Here is a 16680-nt window from a genome sequence, read left to right on the forward strand (position 1 = left end):
AAGCTTTCAAATGTCCAACTAAGAATTATTTCCAGGAGCATAGCCACCCATCAGCTAGCTCATTGTACTGACAGAGCTTGGACAAAATCCTTCCTATTTGTCTTAATATCAGATGAGAATGACCGCAACTATGCTTCCCCCAACTATGTGACCCGTCCCCCTTGAAGGACAGGCCACAGCCAGGCTCCCCACCCGGAGCCAGACCACTATGCCGAGAGGCCCCTGGGGACTGACCTTAGAGGGCCACATAGCTCCGCACTTCCTGATTCATTAGTCCAAATGCGGCAAGAGGTGTTGGCAACCGCATATGTGCTGCCTTGACTGGCCAGCATGAAGCTTGGGACAGTTTGATTGCCCATCGCTACTTAAAAAAAGAGTCAAAACTGGTTTGCGTTTGGCAGGCAAACAGCCCTGATACCCACAAGCATGACCTGGGCGATGGGAGAAGCAACAGTCTAGAATCTCCCACCCCTGCTCTTCTTTGCCGCTGTCGTTTCCACTGCCTTATTTCCTGGACGCAGGCATGACGGGAGCAGGACAAGGGAGAGGGACTCCCTAAGTGGTTTGAGTCTCTTATAGCCAGCCGGGGCCTCTTCTCTCCCTTATAGTTAAAAGCTCTGTCCCAGTGAGAACCTTCCCCAGATTGCCGCACTGAGACTCCACACCGCCGAGCCTCGAGCGCGTGCTCCATGGGCAGCTGAGCGTCTGTTGTCCACCTGTCTTTTTCGTTTCTTCTTTAAGAGTACACTCCATCTTTCATTGGTGCCTGCCACCTGTGGGTAATACAGGGCATGAAGTGTCCTGCGAATGCCCCTGGTAGTTAGCCCACTGCTGAGAACTCTTGGCTATAAAGGCGGCACCATTGTCTGATTGGATGTGTTTGGAGGACCCAAATATGCAACGGAACATTTAGGAGTCCTGGAGTAGCATGGTCACACTCATTGAACAGATGGGAATTGCTGTGCCATCCGCAGTCAACGTCCAGTGGCGGCCTCTGGGGAAAGGAGGATGTCCGTATAGTCTATTTGTCAGGACTAGGACCAGCCAGGCTCAGGGCTCCAGACTATGTGCCCTGCAGTTCTCTCTGCCACTGCACTGTGTAGTTAGGAATGCAGGCACATAGCCTAGCCAGGCCCTGGATGGCAGATGGCCTCCATGTCCCGTGTGACAGTGTATCCGGACAGCTGTGGTTCTTAGCTGGGCGGTACAGTTCCCATCAGCTTGTTGGTTCCACTGATTTTCTTGGTCAAATGGTATGAATATCCTGTCTCAGAGGGCATCCCTGTATCGGCCAGGATTCTCCAGAGGAGAACAATAGGATGTGTGTGTCTATATATATATATAGAGAGAGAGAGAGAAAGGTTTATTTAAAGGAATAAGTCTCCTGTGATTATGGAAGTGGGCAAGTCCAAAATCTGGAGATGAGACCAGAAGGCTGGAGATGCAGAGCTACACGCAGCTCACGTCTGACGGCTGTGAGGCTGAAGGCCCCGCGAGGAGCTGGCGCTGCGGGTCAGGACCGAGGGCCGCCTGCTGCGGGATCCCCTCTTGCTTGGGGGAGGTCAGGCTTTTGGTCTATTCAGGCTTTCAGCTGACTGGGCAAAGCCCTCCACATTATGGAGGGAAATCTGTTTTACTCAAAGTCCACTGATTTAAACGTTAATCTCAAACAAAAACACCTTCACAGAAACATCCAGTTTGCATCCAATGTTTGCCCACATGTCTGTGCACCATGGCCCAGGCAAGCTGACATATAAAGTAACCACCGTGATCTCCATGGGCTGTGAACAGGACACATGTGTCCCAAATAAGCTGTTGCTGTAATGCTCTTCCTACCAGCGTTGGGACTTGATCATCCCGTTGTCCGGCGAGTAGATGGCAGACCACCCGATGCAGCCAGGCGCACTGGAGTGGTGTTTACCCCGCAAGCGTGTTTGCACAGCCAGCAACTCTGCCCATTGGGTGGAGTCCCCTCTTCATGCGACATTTTGACCCATTCTCTCTGTGGTTGCAGCTGCAGCTCTTCCGAGCACCCCACTGGCCATTAACTCTGCTGATCTGTCCATGAGCTGGGCCCAGGTCCTCAGGGACCCAGGGACCCCAAAAACCCAAGGAGCTGGCACAGACTCTGCCTCTGGGATAGCACGCTTCATACCCAGGCACCGTTTTGCAGGTAGGAGATGCTGCTCATGCTGTCCTAGTCAGTTCTCGGCTGCTTCATTTCCCCTTCATGATAAATGCTTGTTGGCTGCACCCACTTCATCACTGTCTGCACTCCAGCCCCATCCTGAAATGAGGATGTCGGGATATAAAAGCACCTTAGTCTCTCGGGGATCACTAGCCCCCAATAGCAAGTCAGTAATTGCCACTCGAGGAGGGTCTGCAGAGCCTGTCAAGCGAGTGCTGCGTGTCCTAAACCCAGGGGCACCTTTGCCCCAGGGCAATGGCCCTCTCGAGCAGATTGTCAACCACTGACAACGGCTTGACTCAACAAGGCTCAAGAGGACTAAATGACTCGACTTGGAGGGCAGAATCTGAGGCCTGTTGTCCTTCAGGGCCTCACCCAGCGGGGTCTGCCTTCCAAGTAACCGTATGCAGTGGGCTGAGGTATAAACTGTCCTCAGTAACCAGACATGCCTGTCAGATGTTTCACCTCCTTTTGGTGTCCTGGAGGTTTTAAGGCCGGTGGTTTCCCTCTGAATTGTCCTCTGGGCATCGGCCCACGTGGCTCCTGAGGGCTGTGCTTGGGTGGCTGGCTTCTGTTTTGCCTGGCTTCATTTTTCAGCCCTGGGCAGTTTAGGGCAGTTTGCACTAACTGGTTCTTCTAATTAGGATGTCAGCCATATAAATAACAAGACACTTCTGATGGGGTCCCAGGTTTCTCTCTGCCTTGGTCTGTCCATTGGTCACAGAAGACACAGGTGACCCTCTGCGTCCTGTAGAGGTGTGCTGTAACCCAAGCCAAGGAAAGCGAGCTGATTTTCATCCTCTGGATGTAGTGGAACCCTTGAAGAGGCATTAGCAGTGCCCACCACCATATCCCATATGCTTTCCGTCTGTGCAGTGAGCTCTGTGACTTGTAATAATCTGGGAAGCACCAGAGGCAACTGGCCTGTTCCAATGGCTACTCAGGGCTATTACAAGGAGATGCCGTTTCCTTGAACACCCCTAAACCCACGAGTTCCTTGATAGAGACAGTGGTCCCCCAACCCCACCCCACCCCTTCCCATCCCTCTATCCTGTCATGGCAACCCCTTGGCTAGGTCAGGAGAAGTGACCTCTTGTCTCCACTCTAATCACCACTCTCCCATTGTGACATTTCCCCATGGGGAACATCCCTTTCAATTAAGAGAAGTAATCCACATACTCAAAACATCTATTCCCACAATACATTCAACAGTGTTGGTTACATTTGAAAACCTATTGGCTCAAAGGGCCCACCCCAAAACTAGAGCATCCATTATCCGATCGAGAGCAGTTTCCACACCCAGACAGGGTGAGCTTTCAGCCCCGCCTGTGGGCATGTCCCATGCCCCAGTGGCTGGGCTGCCGTGTCTGGAAGGCCAAGAAGGCTTGGCAGCTTTGGCTGCTGTCAGTGTCCCAGCACACGGGGCCCTTCCATCTCCACTGAGGACAGACGGACCTCGGCCTCCAATCTAATCCTGCTTGGCTAGGAAGGGGTCAGGGAGAGCGCTGCAGGTGCTGGGCCACACGGCGGTCCAAAAACACGAGCCTCAGCTCTCTCGGGGTCCCCCCTGTCCGCCCGCAACTCCTCCCACCCCTAGCCCCACAGGACGGCACCGACCCAGAAGGCCCAGATGACAGGTGGCGTGGTGGCAGGCTGTCTGCGACCACGGAGCCATCTCTCACCCACAGCAGAGCAATTACTTCTTTGGCCTGTGGCTCACACAGCGCTGCACTCCCGACACTAGGAAGAGGGGTGACAAATGACCCGGGCAGTCCCCCACAGGGAGGGAGGCCCCTCCCTACGCTGCTTCTGTCCCCTCGCTCCAGTCATTCTGTCAAGACTCAAGTCAGGCTGCTCAAGCCTTGTGGAGACATGCAAGGCTGTAAGGACACCACGGTGGGGCTGGTGCCCCTCACCCTCACCCCCCTTCCCAGCACCCCTCGGATATAACCGCTATTTTGATTCTCTATAGCTTGGTTTTGCCTGTTCTTGAACTTCATAGAGTGGAATCATAAGTATGTCCTCTTTCAGGTCTGGCTTCTTGAATCAACATATCTTGATTCTTTGCGATTCGTGCTTGGGTCAGTGGGCTGATCTTTTGTATTGCTGAATAGACATCTGGGCCATTTCCAGTTGATTCCTAAATTCTCTCTCTCCTTCTGGAACTTCAATTACTCATATATTAGAGTCCCACATGTTTCTTAGGCTCTATTTTTTTCCATTTTTTTTTCTCCTTGTACTTCAGTTTCGATACCTTCTATTAATCTGTCTTCAAGTTCATGAATTCTGTCTTCTGGTGAGTCCGATCTCTGACTGAGACTTTATCCTTCAGTTCTGTGAATTTTCATGAAACCCATCCAGTGAGCTTGTCATTTCAGAGGTGGTATTTTTCAGTTCTACCGGCTCCTTTGATTCTTTTTAGATGAATCTTGTTTAAATTCTCTATATTTACATCTATTTTGTCCATCTTTTTTCTCCAGTTAACATATTAATCAGTTATTTTTAAATCTTTGTTCGCCAACTCCAATGTCTGGATCACCTGTGAGTCTGCTTCTGTTGTTTATTTTTCGTCTTATGCACCAGACCCTGGCCCCACTCCCCCACCCCCACCATTTTCCATGTTTTATAATTTTTGTTTGTATGTGCAGATTGGGTATAAAAGAAGAGTAGGGACTCCAGACTATGTTATTGCTCTCCCCTAGCCCCAACCCCAGAGGATCTAGTCACCTTGACATAATTGAGTATTGAGCTGAGTTGGGGCAGGGTTATAGTTCTGGAACAACACAGTTCTCTGGACTATCCCTGTCGCCTTGAATTTGGGGTTGGAACACCTGGCCAGGCTGTCTCTCTCTCTGCCTGTCAAGTTCTTCACTGAGATTCTGAGATCAGCTCTTTAGCCTCCCAACCCACATAGGCTCAAAATCTGGCCAATATTTTGAGGGGAGGACTCATTATTTATTTCAGGACCCCTCCCTCCAAACACTGGAAGACTGTGGAACGTGCCTTCCCAGCCCAGCCCTTCCCAGTTGCTGCTCCAGAACTCAGCCAATGCTCTATGGCAAAAAAGCAGCAAAAACTGGCTTTGAATTTTGAGCTCTTCTTATGCCCAATCTGCAGCGTAGCCCCTGCCCACACCAGAAACTGTTCATTTCCATGTGCCCCAGGAGAGTCTCTCTGGGCAATTCTGATCATCAGAGATGCCCTAAGTCAGCAATGTCTCAGAGGAGAAAATAGCCACCCATCATCAGCTCACCTTGGAGGGGCTCTTTCCTCCTGCAGAGCTTGTTTCTTCTAGTCCTTATTTCTCCCACCTCCGTCCAGTCTCTTTAAAAATGATTATGGTCATCATCTCACCCGTCTCCTCTGAGCTGTGGGGACGGGAGGGGCGGCCTGCGGAGACCTGCTCCATCCCGCACGGAGCCCGAGTTGCTCAGCTCTCCTCTTCACCACTTCCAGTGGGGGTACGATTTGACTGCCTCGTATTTTCATTTAGTCACACTCTAACTTAATTTCCTCTTGTTTAACAAGTGATAGGGCTTTTATCTCTGAAAAAAAGATGTCAACCATTTCCTCAGCTCTCTCGAGGGGTGGCCCGGGTACCTCGGTCATCACCACCTCGTTCTTTGGTGCCAGCCTCGTTCCCGGTGTCCGTTGTCCAGTTTGTTCACACTGTCTTTCTGACCTTCGCTACTGCTGCTGGAAAAGTTCCATGTAATTTTACAGCTTTCAGGGGGACTTAGGGGAGGAGGTAAGGGCTCCCCACTCTGCTGCCCTGTTGCTCAGTGAATTGTGGAGAGGTGGCTCCCTGGGAGGAGCTTCCTTTCTCTTCAGCCACCCGAGGCTCCTTTGAGTGAAGCTCGGACTTCCCCTGACCCTCTTCTCTCCCTGCCGCACGCACCCATAGTGTCAGCGACTAACACTTGTGGGCTAATGGCTTTCACACCCCAACGGCCAACCCTTACTTCCATCTGGGCTTCCGGACTTCTGTGCCACACTTACATCCCCTCCCGCCCCTCAGAGGGCCAGGCTCACATCCCACCCACAGCGCTGCTCCCCGGCCCGCGATCCTATTTCAGGAATGACACTGCCGTCTGGTCAGAAGCCTGTACACCCTCCTGATCTCTCCCTCTTCCCCATGTCTCCCATCCAGCAGCTACCAGACTGGGCAGTTCTGCCCTGAGAACACTGCCCATCCTCTTCCTTCCCCACAGCCCCAGTCCGGCCCTCTGCCCTCCTAAGACCTGCCTCCGGAGGAGCGCACGTGGCCAAGGGCACTTGATGGGCACAAGTGGTTTTATTATTTCTGCCAGGAAGGGGACGCCCTGGGATGCACAGCAGACAGGAAGCTGCAGCCTGCCGCCAGCCTGGACACCGAGGCCAGAGCCCAGGTCTGTAAAGAGCTGTCCAACAGCGTGAGCTGGAGCTGGTGGGGAGGACCATCTCGCCTGCAGAGACCTCCGGCTTGAGAAAGCGGGGCCCAGCCTCACCGGTGCCGCTTCCGGATGCTCTGCAGCTCTTGGTAGATGGTGCTGAAGTTGGGCCGCTGCCCAGGCTCGTAGGCCCAGCACTGTTCCATGAGCCTGAACACAGCATCGGGGCATAGCTCAGGGCAGGGCAGGCGGCCCCCTGTGAGGACAGGCACAGAACAGTGGCATGAGGAGGGAGTGTGAGGGCCCCGGGGGGTCCTGTGAGCAATGCGGGCTCAACACGCATTGTTCTCCAGGAGCATTCATTCTTCTTCACTGGGGGCCCCGAGGACACAGGTCCGACTGTCAGTCCCACCATATGCTAGCTGTGTGGCCTCTGCTAGCCTCCATTTTTCCATCTGTAGAAAGGACATGCTATCTCTCCGTCACACGCCGTGCAGAATAAACGAGAGAGCGTGTGTCTGGCACAAAGCCAGGGCCCTCTCAGTGGCAGCTGCACGATTCTTCGGGTTCTTCGGCCGTCGGGGGAAGGCCGGAGGACCAGAAGAGGCCGGCTGGAGCGCCGGGGAGGGGGCTGGGCCTGAGGCTGCCGCCCCCCAGGGCTGCCTTACCCTTCTCCACAAAGTCCCGGGTCTGCTGGTTGCTGAGGTTGGGGTAGGGGGGAGCCCCCAGGCTGAAGGCCTCCCAGAGCAAGATGCCGAAGCTCCACACGTCACTCTCGGAGGAGTAGCGGCCTACGGGGGGCGAGGCAGCGTGAGGGGCTGTCCAGCCCACTGGCCGGAGCCCGGCCCGCGCAGCTCATGCCCTGTGGCCCAGAGAGGACGAGGCCCAGGTACCGTAGTTGAGAGCCTCAGGCGCGGTCCACTTCACCGGGACTTGTCTGAGGCCCCCGGAGGCTGCGTAGACCCCGTCTGCTTCCTCTCGGGACATCCCGAAGTCACTGATCTTCAGGACGTTCTTCTCCGTCACCAGACAGTTCCGAGCAGCCAGGTCCCTGGCAAAGAATGGGCCCACCCGCCTGGCCCAGGCTCTCTAGCCACAGCAGCGGAGCCCAGCTCCTCCCTGCGCCCGGGGCCTCCCGGACCCCGCCAGGAGAGGCAGCTCTGCCCCTGGGGCTGCGCGGGGGGCGCTGGGCGGAAGCTCCGCCGGAGCCGGGGCCGCGGGGCCTGCAGCGCCCGCCGCTCACCTGTGGATGCAGCACTTGCTCTCCAGGTACTCCATGCCGGCGGCCGCGTCCCCCACCATCTGCAGCAGAGTCTTCATCCGCAGGCGGGCTCCCTCTGTCCGAAGGAAGGTCAGGAAGTCGCCCCCTGGGGGTGGGCGGGGGAAGCCTCACTGAGCCTCCTGGGGGCGACCTGGCGGCGGAGCTCCCCAGGCCTCAAGGTCCGCTGCCTCCGCTCACCCTGCACGAGCTCCATGACGATGTAGATGGGCTGTTTCTGGGTGCAGACGCCGATAAGGCGCACGATGTTGGGGTGGCTGTACTGCTTCAGAATCCTGGAGGGCACTGCTGCTGAGGACCCCACCTGGGGGCTCACACGCTCACCTCCCCAGCCCCGGGAGCCCCAGGGAACCCCAGGGAGGAGGGACAGGGCAGCGGAAGAGAAGAACGTGGCCTCTGAGGCCAGCAGACCTGCCGGGGGACCTGGGGACGGGGCGCACTGAGGCGCCCCCCTCACTGTGGGAGGCACCCCTGCCTGGGGGCTGCATGAGGATCAGACCCCAGGGAAGTCGAGCTCCTCAGGCAGGCCCAGGGCGGAGGGAAGCTGTGTAGCAGGAACCGTGACTGTCCTTTGATCACCCACCTCGCTTCCTGTAGAAACTTGGCCTTGAGGTCAGGCGGGAGCGTCTCTCGACAAGATTTCACCGCCACCGGGGTGTTGTCGGCTCGCAGGCGTCCGCTGAACACCTCGCCGAAGTTCCCCTGAAACAGTCTGGGGTTCCTACCAGTCTCCCCGGGATCGGTCCTCTCCTCTGCTGGGGACGGCCTGCTTGTCCCCACACAGCCCACTCCATGCTCATCCCGGCTCCCTAGGAGTTTAGCCCCTGGCTGGGGAACCAACAGGGACCAGAGAAGGTCACCTTGGACTTGTCACATTCATTGAGAAAAGTGACATGAAAAATCCGCAGCACTTGCGTTTGGGGCCGGGTGGGGTTGAGTGTGGTGGTGCTGGCACAGGGCTGCCCCCAGGGGGTTTTCGGGCAGGTGCTTCTCTGGGTTTCCTGCAGGAGGGTTTCCGGCTAGGGGTGGGGAGTCGGGGTGTGCGTTGGGAACGGGAGGCAGGAAGGCAGCAGAGCTCCCCAAGGCTAGGGCCTCCGTGTGACTCAGCTGTGGGCTGGAAGGAAGCAGGGCTTGGGGAGGAGTGGGAGCCCGGAGGCTGGCAGAACACTGAGCTCACCCGCCCGATCTGCTCGCCCAGCACCAGGTCCTCGTGGTTCAGTGCCCACTTGTCCTGTGGAAGGGGCAGCATGGGGGCCCGAAGTGAAGGGAAGGTGTGCTGGGCCCTGTGAAGGACCGAACACCCCCAGCAAGGCGGTTTCATTTCTTGGCACCTTAGTTTGTCAGTGTGTAAAATTGCAGTTGGACCGTATCAGGACCACACTCGGATGACTTTGGGGACCAGTCAGGGGCCCCCACTGGGTGGCCAGCCCAGTGTGCATGGCTCACGGATGGCAGTGGTCTTGACATGCCATACCCAGAGGGAGGCTGGCCCTGGGGAGTGAGGAGTCACTCTGCACCCTGTATGTAGACCGTGAACCCAGAGAGCCCTTCACGTTCTGACCTCTGGGGCCTGAACCCATGATCCCCAAGCCCCGCCTAGGGCGCCATGACCAGGCTGGCCAGGCTCACCTTGGGCACGGCCCTGTTCAAGACAACACCACTCTTCTTGGTCAGGGGCTGCCGGGAGTGCTGCAGATGGTCGATGAGCAAGGGGATGCTGGGAAAGCCGTCTCCTTCCAGTCGGTACAGGTTCTGTGGGGCCGGGGGACCCGGGGTCAACAGCCTGCACTGCTGAGGGGCTCTGAGCCCTGGGAGAGGAGGGGAAGAGCAGTGGGGAGAAGGGGCTGCTGGGTGAGAGGCAGAGGGACTGTGGACAACGGGCATCTCTGGTGGCACATGACAAGTCTGCTCCCCAGTCCTTAGGGGAAGACCAAACAAAGCCAAAGGCTTACGCCTCTATTTTGATGCAGGGACCTGGTGGTCTCTGTGCCCTGTTCAGCTCTGCCAAGGAGGCATCTCAGGTTGGCAGCTCAAGGTCACCCCTCGAGGAGAGGCGGCCCACTCACGTCTGCGGACTGGATGATGAAGTGCCGGGGCTGGCCGTCCCACAGCACCGAGAGCACGTACTCCTGCTTCCCCTGGCTCTCCCGCACCAGGAAGTCCCCGGAGTGCGCCAGCAGCTCCGCCACCTCTGTGCGCGGTATGGCCCCGTGGTACCACAGCTGCTCGTGCAGGGGCTTCTGCACGTCGGGAACCAGCTGCAGTGGGGGGGGGAGCTGGGCAGCAGAGGGAGGGGCGGGGAGGGCACATTCAGCCAGCTTGTCAGGGAGGCCAGAGGTCAGCCGGGGCCCACTGGGGGTCTCTCTCACATTTGCCCCTCCATCCGGACGAGCTGCCTGGGTGGCAAGGGTTGCCCCCGGAGCAAGCAGCAGACTGGCCCGGGCTCACTCTAGGCAGGGCTGGGGTGGGAAGTCCAGGCTGGCTGGTCCTAGACTAAGCTTTTGCCTTTTCCACCAGGCCACAGCCACCCGGTCACCCCCAGAGCAGGGGCAGCCACAGGGTCATGAGGCACACGCAGTGGTGGAGAGGAAGGGAGTGTGGGGATGTGGGGTCTGGGGGCGTCCACAGCCTAGAACCCCTCCAAGAGAGCAGCCTGGGCAGAGCCCCCTCTCTAGGCCATCCCATGATCGGCCCGAACCCCCTGGCGGGAGGGGCTTGGGGGGACACCTCTGAGACCCCTGGCCCAGCCCACCCCTGAAGGGCAGGGGTGCCCACACAGGCCGGGCCCCACTCACTGAGAACTTGGGGCGGAAGATGCCTGAGATGTGGCTCTTGAGGATCTCCAGGGTGGGCGTCCGTCCCCCTTCTCGCTCCTGCTCCTGAGGCCAGGGACAGACGTCAGCGGGTGGCCAGGCTTGGGGAGGGGGAGGGCGAAAATGAGGAGCGCATCGGGCAGGCTGGCAGGGCCGGCAGTGGCAGGTGGGGGGGGGCAGGCAGCTCACCGAGGATGACGTGGACTGGCGGTCGTCCTGCAGGAGCAGCACGGGTTGGGGCTCGCCAGGGCCCAGCTGCTCCAGCTTGGCCTGCAGCAGCTCCTGCTGGGCCTGCAGCTTGGCCTGGCTGCACTGCGCTACCTGCAGCTCCTGCAGCGCTTCCTGCAATGCCTGCCTCTTGCCCAGCAGCTGCACCCTGCAGGCCGGGGCAGGTGGGGGGTGGGTGAGAGAAAGGTGCTCAGCCTGAAGGAGGCGGCAGGGAGAAGGAAGGAGGGAGGGCCAGGCCGGGGCTCTAGGTGGGCCCGCTCACCGCTCCCGGGGGGGGGACGTTCTGCTCCTCGTTCTGCAGCTCCTGCTGTAGCTGAACGACGGCCTCCTGCTGGCTGAGCGCTGCCTGGGTGGCCACAGCCAGTTCGTCTGTCACCGAGGTCAGCCTGGGCCCGCAGTAAGCGCAGTGTTAGAGCCGTGCTCCTCAGGTGCGTCCCTGGGGAGCCGAGCAAGCCCGGCAGCTCTGTGTGGGCAGCACCCCCGCCGGCCCTGCCGCAGCCCAGCCCCAGGCCGCCACGCACGTGTGCTGCACGCTCTCCACGGTCAGCTCGTTGAGCTGCAGCTCCCCCGGCTCCAGCAGCTCACCCTCCTCCAGCAGTGACTCATCAAAGGTGACGCAGGGTGGGATATCAGGTGTGGACCTTCAGGGGGACAGTGCCCCGTCAGTGGGCAGGCCAGCGGCCCTGTTGCCAGGCAGGAGCAAGGAGGGGCTTACCCGTACTGTTGCAGGAAGGCCTGGTACTCGTCCTCAGGCCGGATGCGGGCAGCGGCTGCAGCCATCTCCTGGTGCATGGCCACCACCTCGTCCTGGACCAGGCTGCTGATCTCCAGGTATTCCTGCAGGATCTCCTTCCTGCCCCCAGACAGACCCCTGGTCAGTGGGGCTCCCGGCTGGGCCAGTCTGGGAAGCTCAGGCCCATGAGACGGGGTTTGGAGTCAGCCCTGGGGTTAACCCCACCACCTCATCATTTCCCAGCCAAATGACCACAGGCAAATGATTTACATCTCCCTTAGCTTCACTTCCTGATGTGTACAATGGGGATGCCGGGAGCCGCAGCAAGGACCCGACGAGCTCCTGTGTGCAGTGTGCGGCACACACAAAATGCTTGGTAAATGCGAGCTACAGTCAGGCCTGCTCTGAGCAGCTGGCCCAACAGCTGGAGCTCAGGAGCTCTAACCCATGCACGAGCCATCCTGCGCCCACTGAGTCCACATTTCTATTTCTGGTCCCAGCACCTCCCTGGCCCAGGTTCGTGTATCCATCCAAATGTCCCATTGGACATCTCTTAGGCACCCAACCCAGCTAGCTGAACATGAGCTCCCATTTCTGTCTCCTGAACCTGCTCCTCCCGTGGCCTTCTGCACAGGAGCTCACGGCAACGCCGTCTTCCAGCTGCTCCGGGCCCGATCGTGGAGCCATCCTCGACTCCTCTATCTCACATCCCACTTCCAGTCCACAGAAAGCTCCTGCCCCCACCTTTCAGATGCGTCCAGGACCTCCCCCCCTTGTTACCGCCCTGTCCGGTGGCTGTGGGCTGTGGCCTGGGTTATCCCCAGAGCCTCCTGCCTGCCTGCTCTACCCCATACTTGCCTGTGAAGTTTATTTTCAACCCAGCAGCAGGAGTGACCTCTTGCAGACAGCTCAGATCCTGTCACTCTTCTGCCCACCCAGAGCCAAAATCTTCACAATGGCCTGCTGGACCCTCTACCACCCGGCCAGCCCTCCCAGCGCTGGGTGCCTGGGGCCTCATGTCTGACTCTGAACAGGCCACACTGGCTTCCTTGACGTTCCTTGATTCAGACACTCTCCCACCTTGGGGCCCGTGCCCCTCTTTTCCCTCTTTCTGGCAAGGCCTCTTTCGATCCCCCCGGTCCCTCCCGTACCCCGGGGGGGTCCCCAGACCACTCTATTTGCAACTGTAAAGTCCTCCTATCCCCCAACCTTCCCTGCCTCCCAATCCCCTTTTCTTGTTTCATTTTTCTCCATAGCCCTTATTGCTTCTCTCGTGCTACCTGTTCTACTTAGTGGCTTACTGGCTTTCTTTCCTCTGTCCGTTAACATGAACAACCCAGAGGGCAGATGTTCGTGTACATTGTTCTCTGCTCTATCCCAGAGCCTAGAACAGTGCCCAGTACATAGAACAAAACCCCGCAATGAGGGGCTCTGGAACAGTGTAATTTAGATTGACTGGCTCCAGTCCTGGCCCAGGGCCTGTTCTCACGTGGTCACAGGACCGTCACTTTTGCAGGCCTGGATTTTCTGGGCCGTGCCTCTGGGCGCTGCTACAGCTTTGGGGCGGGGGCGGGGCTGGGGTGGGCTGCAGCCTTACAGGATGTGCGCCATCTCCTGGTGCAGGTCCTGCAGGGACTGGAGCAGGCCGGGGAGCAGGAGCTGGTGGTGGTGCTGGTGGTGTAGCTGGGCAGCCCGCACGCCCAGCACGTAGCGGTTGTGGTGGGCAAAGAGCTTCCACAGGCTGCGCACATACTTATCCTTGGCCCTGTCACGGTCCTTGTCTGCCAAGCGAGGGGAGGAGGTGGGGGTGACAGTGCAGAGGCGTGGGCAGCCCCCACTCCTTGGGCACCTGTGGACGGGGCAGGGCTGGCTGGGGATTCCCTCACTGCCAGCGAGAGAAGCCACAAACCTTTGCTGGCTTCCTGGTACTTGCGCCGGGCCTGGGCGCTGTCCCGTGCCAGGACCCGGTACTGGCTCTTCAACTTCTCAATGTCCTGGCTGTGCGTCTGGGGAGAGAGGACAGGCCAGTGTGGGGCAGCAGGTCCCCAGGCCACAGGAGATTCCTGCTTGAGGCGAAGCTCTGGATGGGTCCTGCACTCCACATATCCCAGTCCATCCTCTGGGAAAGGCCTGGAGACCCTTGGGTCTAATCTCTTCTGTGGAAGTTAGAGCGAGAGGGGCTGGGTTAAGGAAAGACCCCCGGGGGAGGCACAGAGGCGGACTGGGCAGGCTACACACGGAGCCCCCTTGGCCTAGAGAGCTTCCTGGTGGCACGCGGGGCCCAGGTGCCGGCCTGCGTGGCCTGTGCCATCACTGTGCAGAGCTCCGCATTTAGAAGGGTCCTGCCTTTGGTTTAATGGTCTGTTGGTGACGTCTTGAAGTTTTTTGAGAAGGGGCCCCATATTTTCATTTTGCACTCAGTCCTGAAAACTATGTTCCCGGTGGCAGGAACAATAGGCAGTCAAGACCAGAGTTCCCATCGCGGTTCCTTTGTTTATGCGCTGGGATACTCTGAGCAAGTTCCATCCCTACCATCTGAACCTCGGGTTCTCCACCTGTCACTGAGCTGAATGTATAGACTAGACGAGCCTTTTCCTTAAAGGGCCGGAGGGTAAACATTTTAGGCTTTTACAGTCTCCGTTGAAATTGCCCAGGTCTGCCATTGTAGCTCTGTAGTGGCCACGGTGATATGAAAACAAATGGGCGTGGCTGTGCTGGGGAAAAGCACCTATGAAAACGGGCCGGCCCCTGAGTTAGACGAGCTTCCGGGAGAGAGCGAGCCACACGGGACCGGCCACCGGGGGTCGCTGTGGGCCCGTGCAAGGCTGGGTTTGGCCCGTGTGCGGTGGCTGAGCAGCACGGTGAGCCGCTCGACCCAGGAGCTGGGCAGGTTCCAACGCAGGCGGGCTGACTTCGCAGCCCCAGGCGTAGCCTCTGGGTCAGGGGCCACGCTCCCCCCTCGCGGGATCTGCGGAGCCCCGGGAGGGACCCGCCTAGGCCCGGGGCCGACAGGCTAGCCCCCACCCCTCTCCGTCTCTCTGCCCCCTGTGCCAGCGGGTGAGGCACCGGCTGGGACCCAGTGCGGGACGCGCCCCCCCCAGGCGGCGATGGACGGCTCCTCCTCGGACTCTCAGCTCTCTGCCAGGCACGCGGGAAGGCGACAGAGCACGTCTGCGGGCCGCCCCAAGTCCGGGGAGGAGGGAAGGAGGCGGGGACAGGCCCTGGCGGCAGGCCTGTGGTCGAGAACTTCCACTTCCCCAGTGAATCCAGGGGCCCTTGTGCAAAACCAGCCCTTCCAGCCTCAAAGTTTGGGCAGAAATCAGCAGGGGAGGCCCGGCCGCCCGCCGCGCACCTTGGAGAGCTCCTGCCGCAGGCGCTGCCACTGCTCGCTGTAGGCCTTGCGCAGCTGCTGCCGCTCGCGGATCAGCAGGCCCAGCTTGCTCAGGGGCCCCGCGTTCAGGTCCTCCGCGTGCTGCCTCAGCAGCCGGCTCAGGCCCTCCGTCTGGCTGGTGATCTCCGCCCAGGACTAAGCACAGGGTGGGCAGAGCGGGCTGGGGGACAGTGGCTTCCGAGCCCGTCACCTCCCCAGAATCCAACCCTCCCCAGTGGGCGCCAGGACAGGAAGGGGGCAGGCAGACACCCCGGGCCAGGGGGATCTTCTCAGCAGGGGCAGGCGGGGGTCCAGGAGGCCCAGGGCCCCGGAGAGGCCCACCTGGCTGATGGGGCTGTCGGGGCTGATGCCCCGGCCCTGGGTCCCGCTGTCCTGCAGGGACATGTGGTGCAGCAGCCCTGCATATTCCCGGTCACTCTTGACCCGCTGGGCCATCCACTTCCTCATGCCCTCCAGCAGCCGAAGCTCGGCCTCCTGCATCTGCTGCAGTGCTCCGTGGCCCTGGGGGCTGCACAGCTCAGAAGAGAAGCCCATAGTGCCGTGCTGGGGACAGAGGGAAGGGCCATCACGGGGAGCAAGGCAGCAGCAAGAGATGGAGGGGTGGGACAGGCAGGCTGGGGGGCTTCTGGGACGGGAGGAGCCGCAGGCAGGCAGGCGGTGGGGACCTGTCCTCATGAAATGCAGCCATAGGTACAAAACAGTGGGCTGGCCTGGGACTGGTCCTCACTGCTTCCTGAGTCCTAGGCCAAAGCCCGGCCCAGGGGTCCCTTTCCCAGTCCCGGAACAGGAACCACCCAGAGCCTCCCTCCCTGGGCCCTTCCCCCGCAGCACCCCACTGCAGGTGCGTGTGTGCCCAGCGACCTCCGCAGGGCCAAGCCCGCCCCGCCCTTGCCTAAGCGGCCACAGGCCAAGCCCTGCCACTGCGGCTGCCCCAGCCCTGCCCTGTCCAGCGACGGCTCTGGGGATCCTGCCTGACCCCCGCCCCCTGCCCTGCGCCCTGGGCCGCTGCCCCCTCCTGGGCCTCGGGGCAGGAGTTACCTGCACAGGCATCTGCTCCCGGGGCCGCGGAGGACTGAGTCTGCCCAGCGCCCACCCGGCCAGTTCCTGATTCCGCGCTTCCTCCTCCCGCGGTTTCAGTTGGCTGGGGCCGGGGCGGGCCTGAGGGGAAGGGGCGGGCGGCGGCGCCCTGCGGCCCGCTGGGCTGCTGCCTCCCGGCCGGCCGCAAGGCCACGGAAACGGAAGGGAGGAGGGGGCCGGGAAAGAATGGCTGTGTGGAGAGCAGCCCGCGCCCCGGTCCCCCGGGGCCTGGGCAGCGCCCGGGAACAGGGGAAGCGCCCAAGGGTGCGGGGTCGGCCAGCCCAGGGTCAGGCATCAGGCAGGGCTCCCGAAGCTGTGGGCAGTGGGGTGGCCCCAGAAGAGGAAGGGGGAGCCCCTGCTGCAGGCCTCCCTGCCCTTTGGATTCCCTAAGGAAAGTCGAGGGGCCTGCCTTCGTTTGAAGAAAGTTTCCAAATAAATTTCCAAGGAGCAGCCTGCTTCTCCGGCACAGGCCCTAGTGGGCCTGTCACCACCACCCCTACCTCTGGGCAGGGAGGGAAGGCTGGGGCCGGCCATGGCCGGCTGGCAGGTGGAGAGGCCCAGACCTACCTACGGGGGGCTCGGGCTCTTCCCAGCAAAGCCA

At 59.9% G+C, this 16680-nt stretch overlaps 1 protein-coding gene across 1 annotated transcript; it reads right to left on the minus strand.

The window, feature by feature from the left end:
- Positions 1 to 6463: 6463 nt before the first annotated feature.
- FES (FES proto-oncogene, tyrosine kinase) lies at positions 6464 to 16572 on the minus strand. Its single transcript, XM_036932001.2, is given in 20 exon segments — positions 6464 to 6814; positions 7227 to 7349; positions 7452 to 7609; positions 7802 to 7925; positions 8018 to 8112; positions 8421 to 8539; positions 9015 to 9068; positions 9467 to 9589; positions 9904 to 10113; positions 10633 to 10716; positions 10840 to 11026; positions 11141 to 11160; positions 11162 to 11264; positions 11400 to 11519; positions 11594 to 11731; positions 13209 to 13392; positions 13521 to 13617; positions 14964 to 15137; positions 15324 to 15545; positions 16041 to 16572. Coding segments are annotated over 20 exon segments (2490 nt in total). The 5' UTR covers positions 16053 to 16572; the 3' UTR covers positions 6464 to 6671.
- Between the last annotated feature and the right edge of the window lie 108 nt (positions 16573 to 16680).

Source organism: Manis pentadactyla, chromosome 18 (genome assembly GCF_030020395.1).
Source record: "Manis pentadactyla isolate mManPen7 chromosome 18, mManPen7.hap1, whole genome shotgun sequence".
Lineage (NCBI taxonomy): Eukaryota > Metazoa > Chordata > Mammalia > Pholidota > Manidae > Manis > Manis pentadactyla.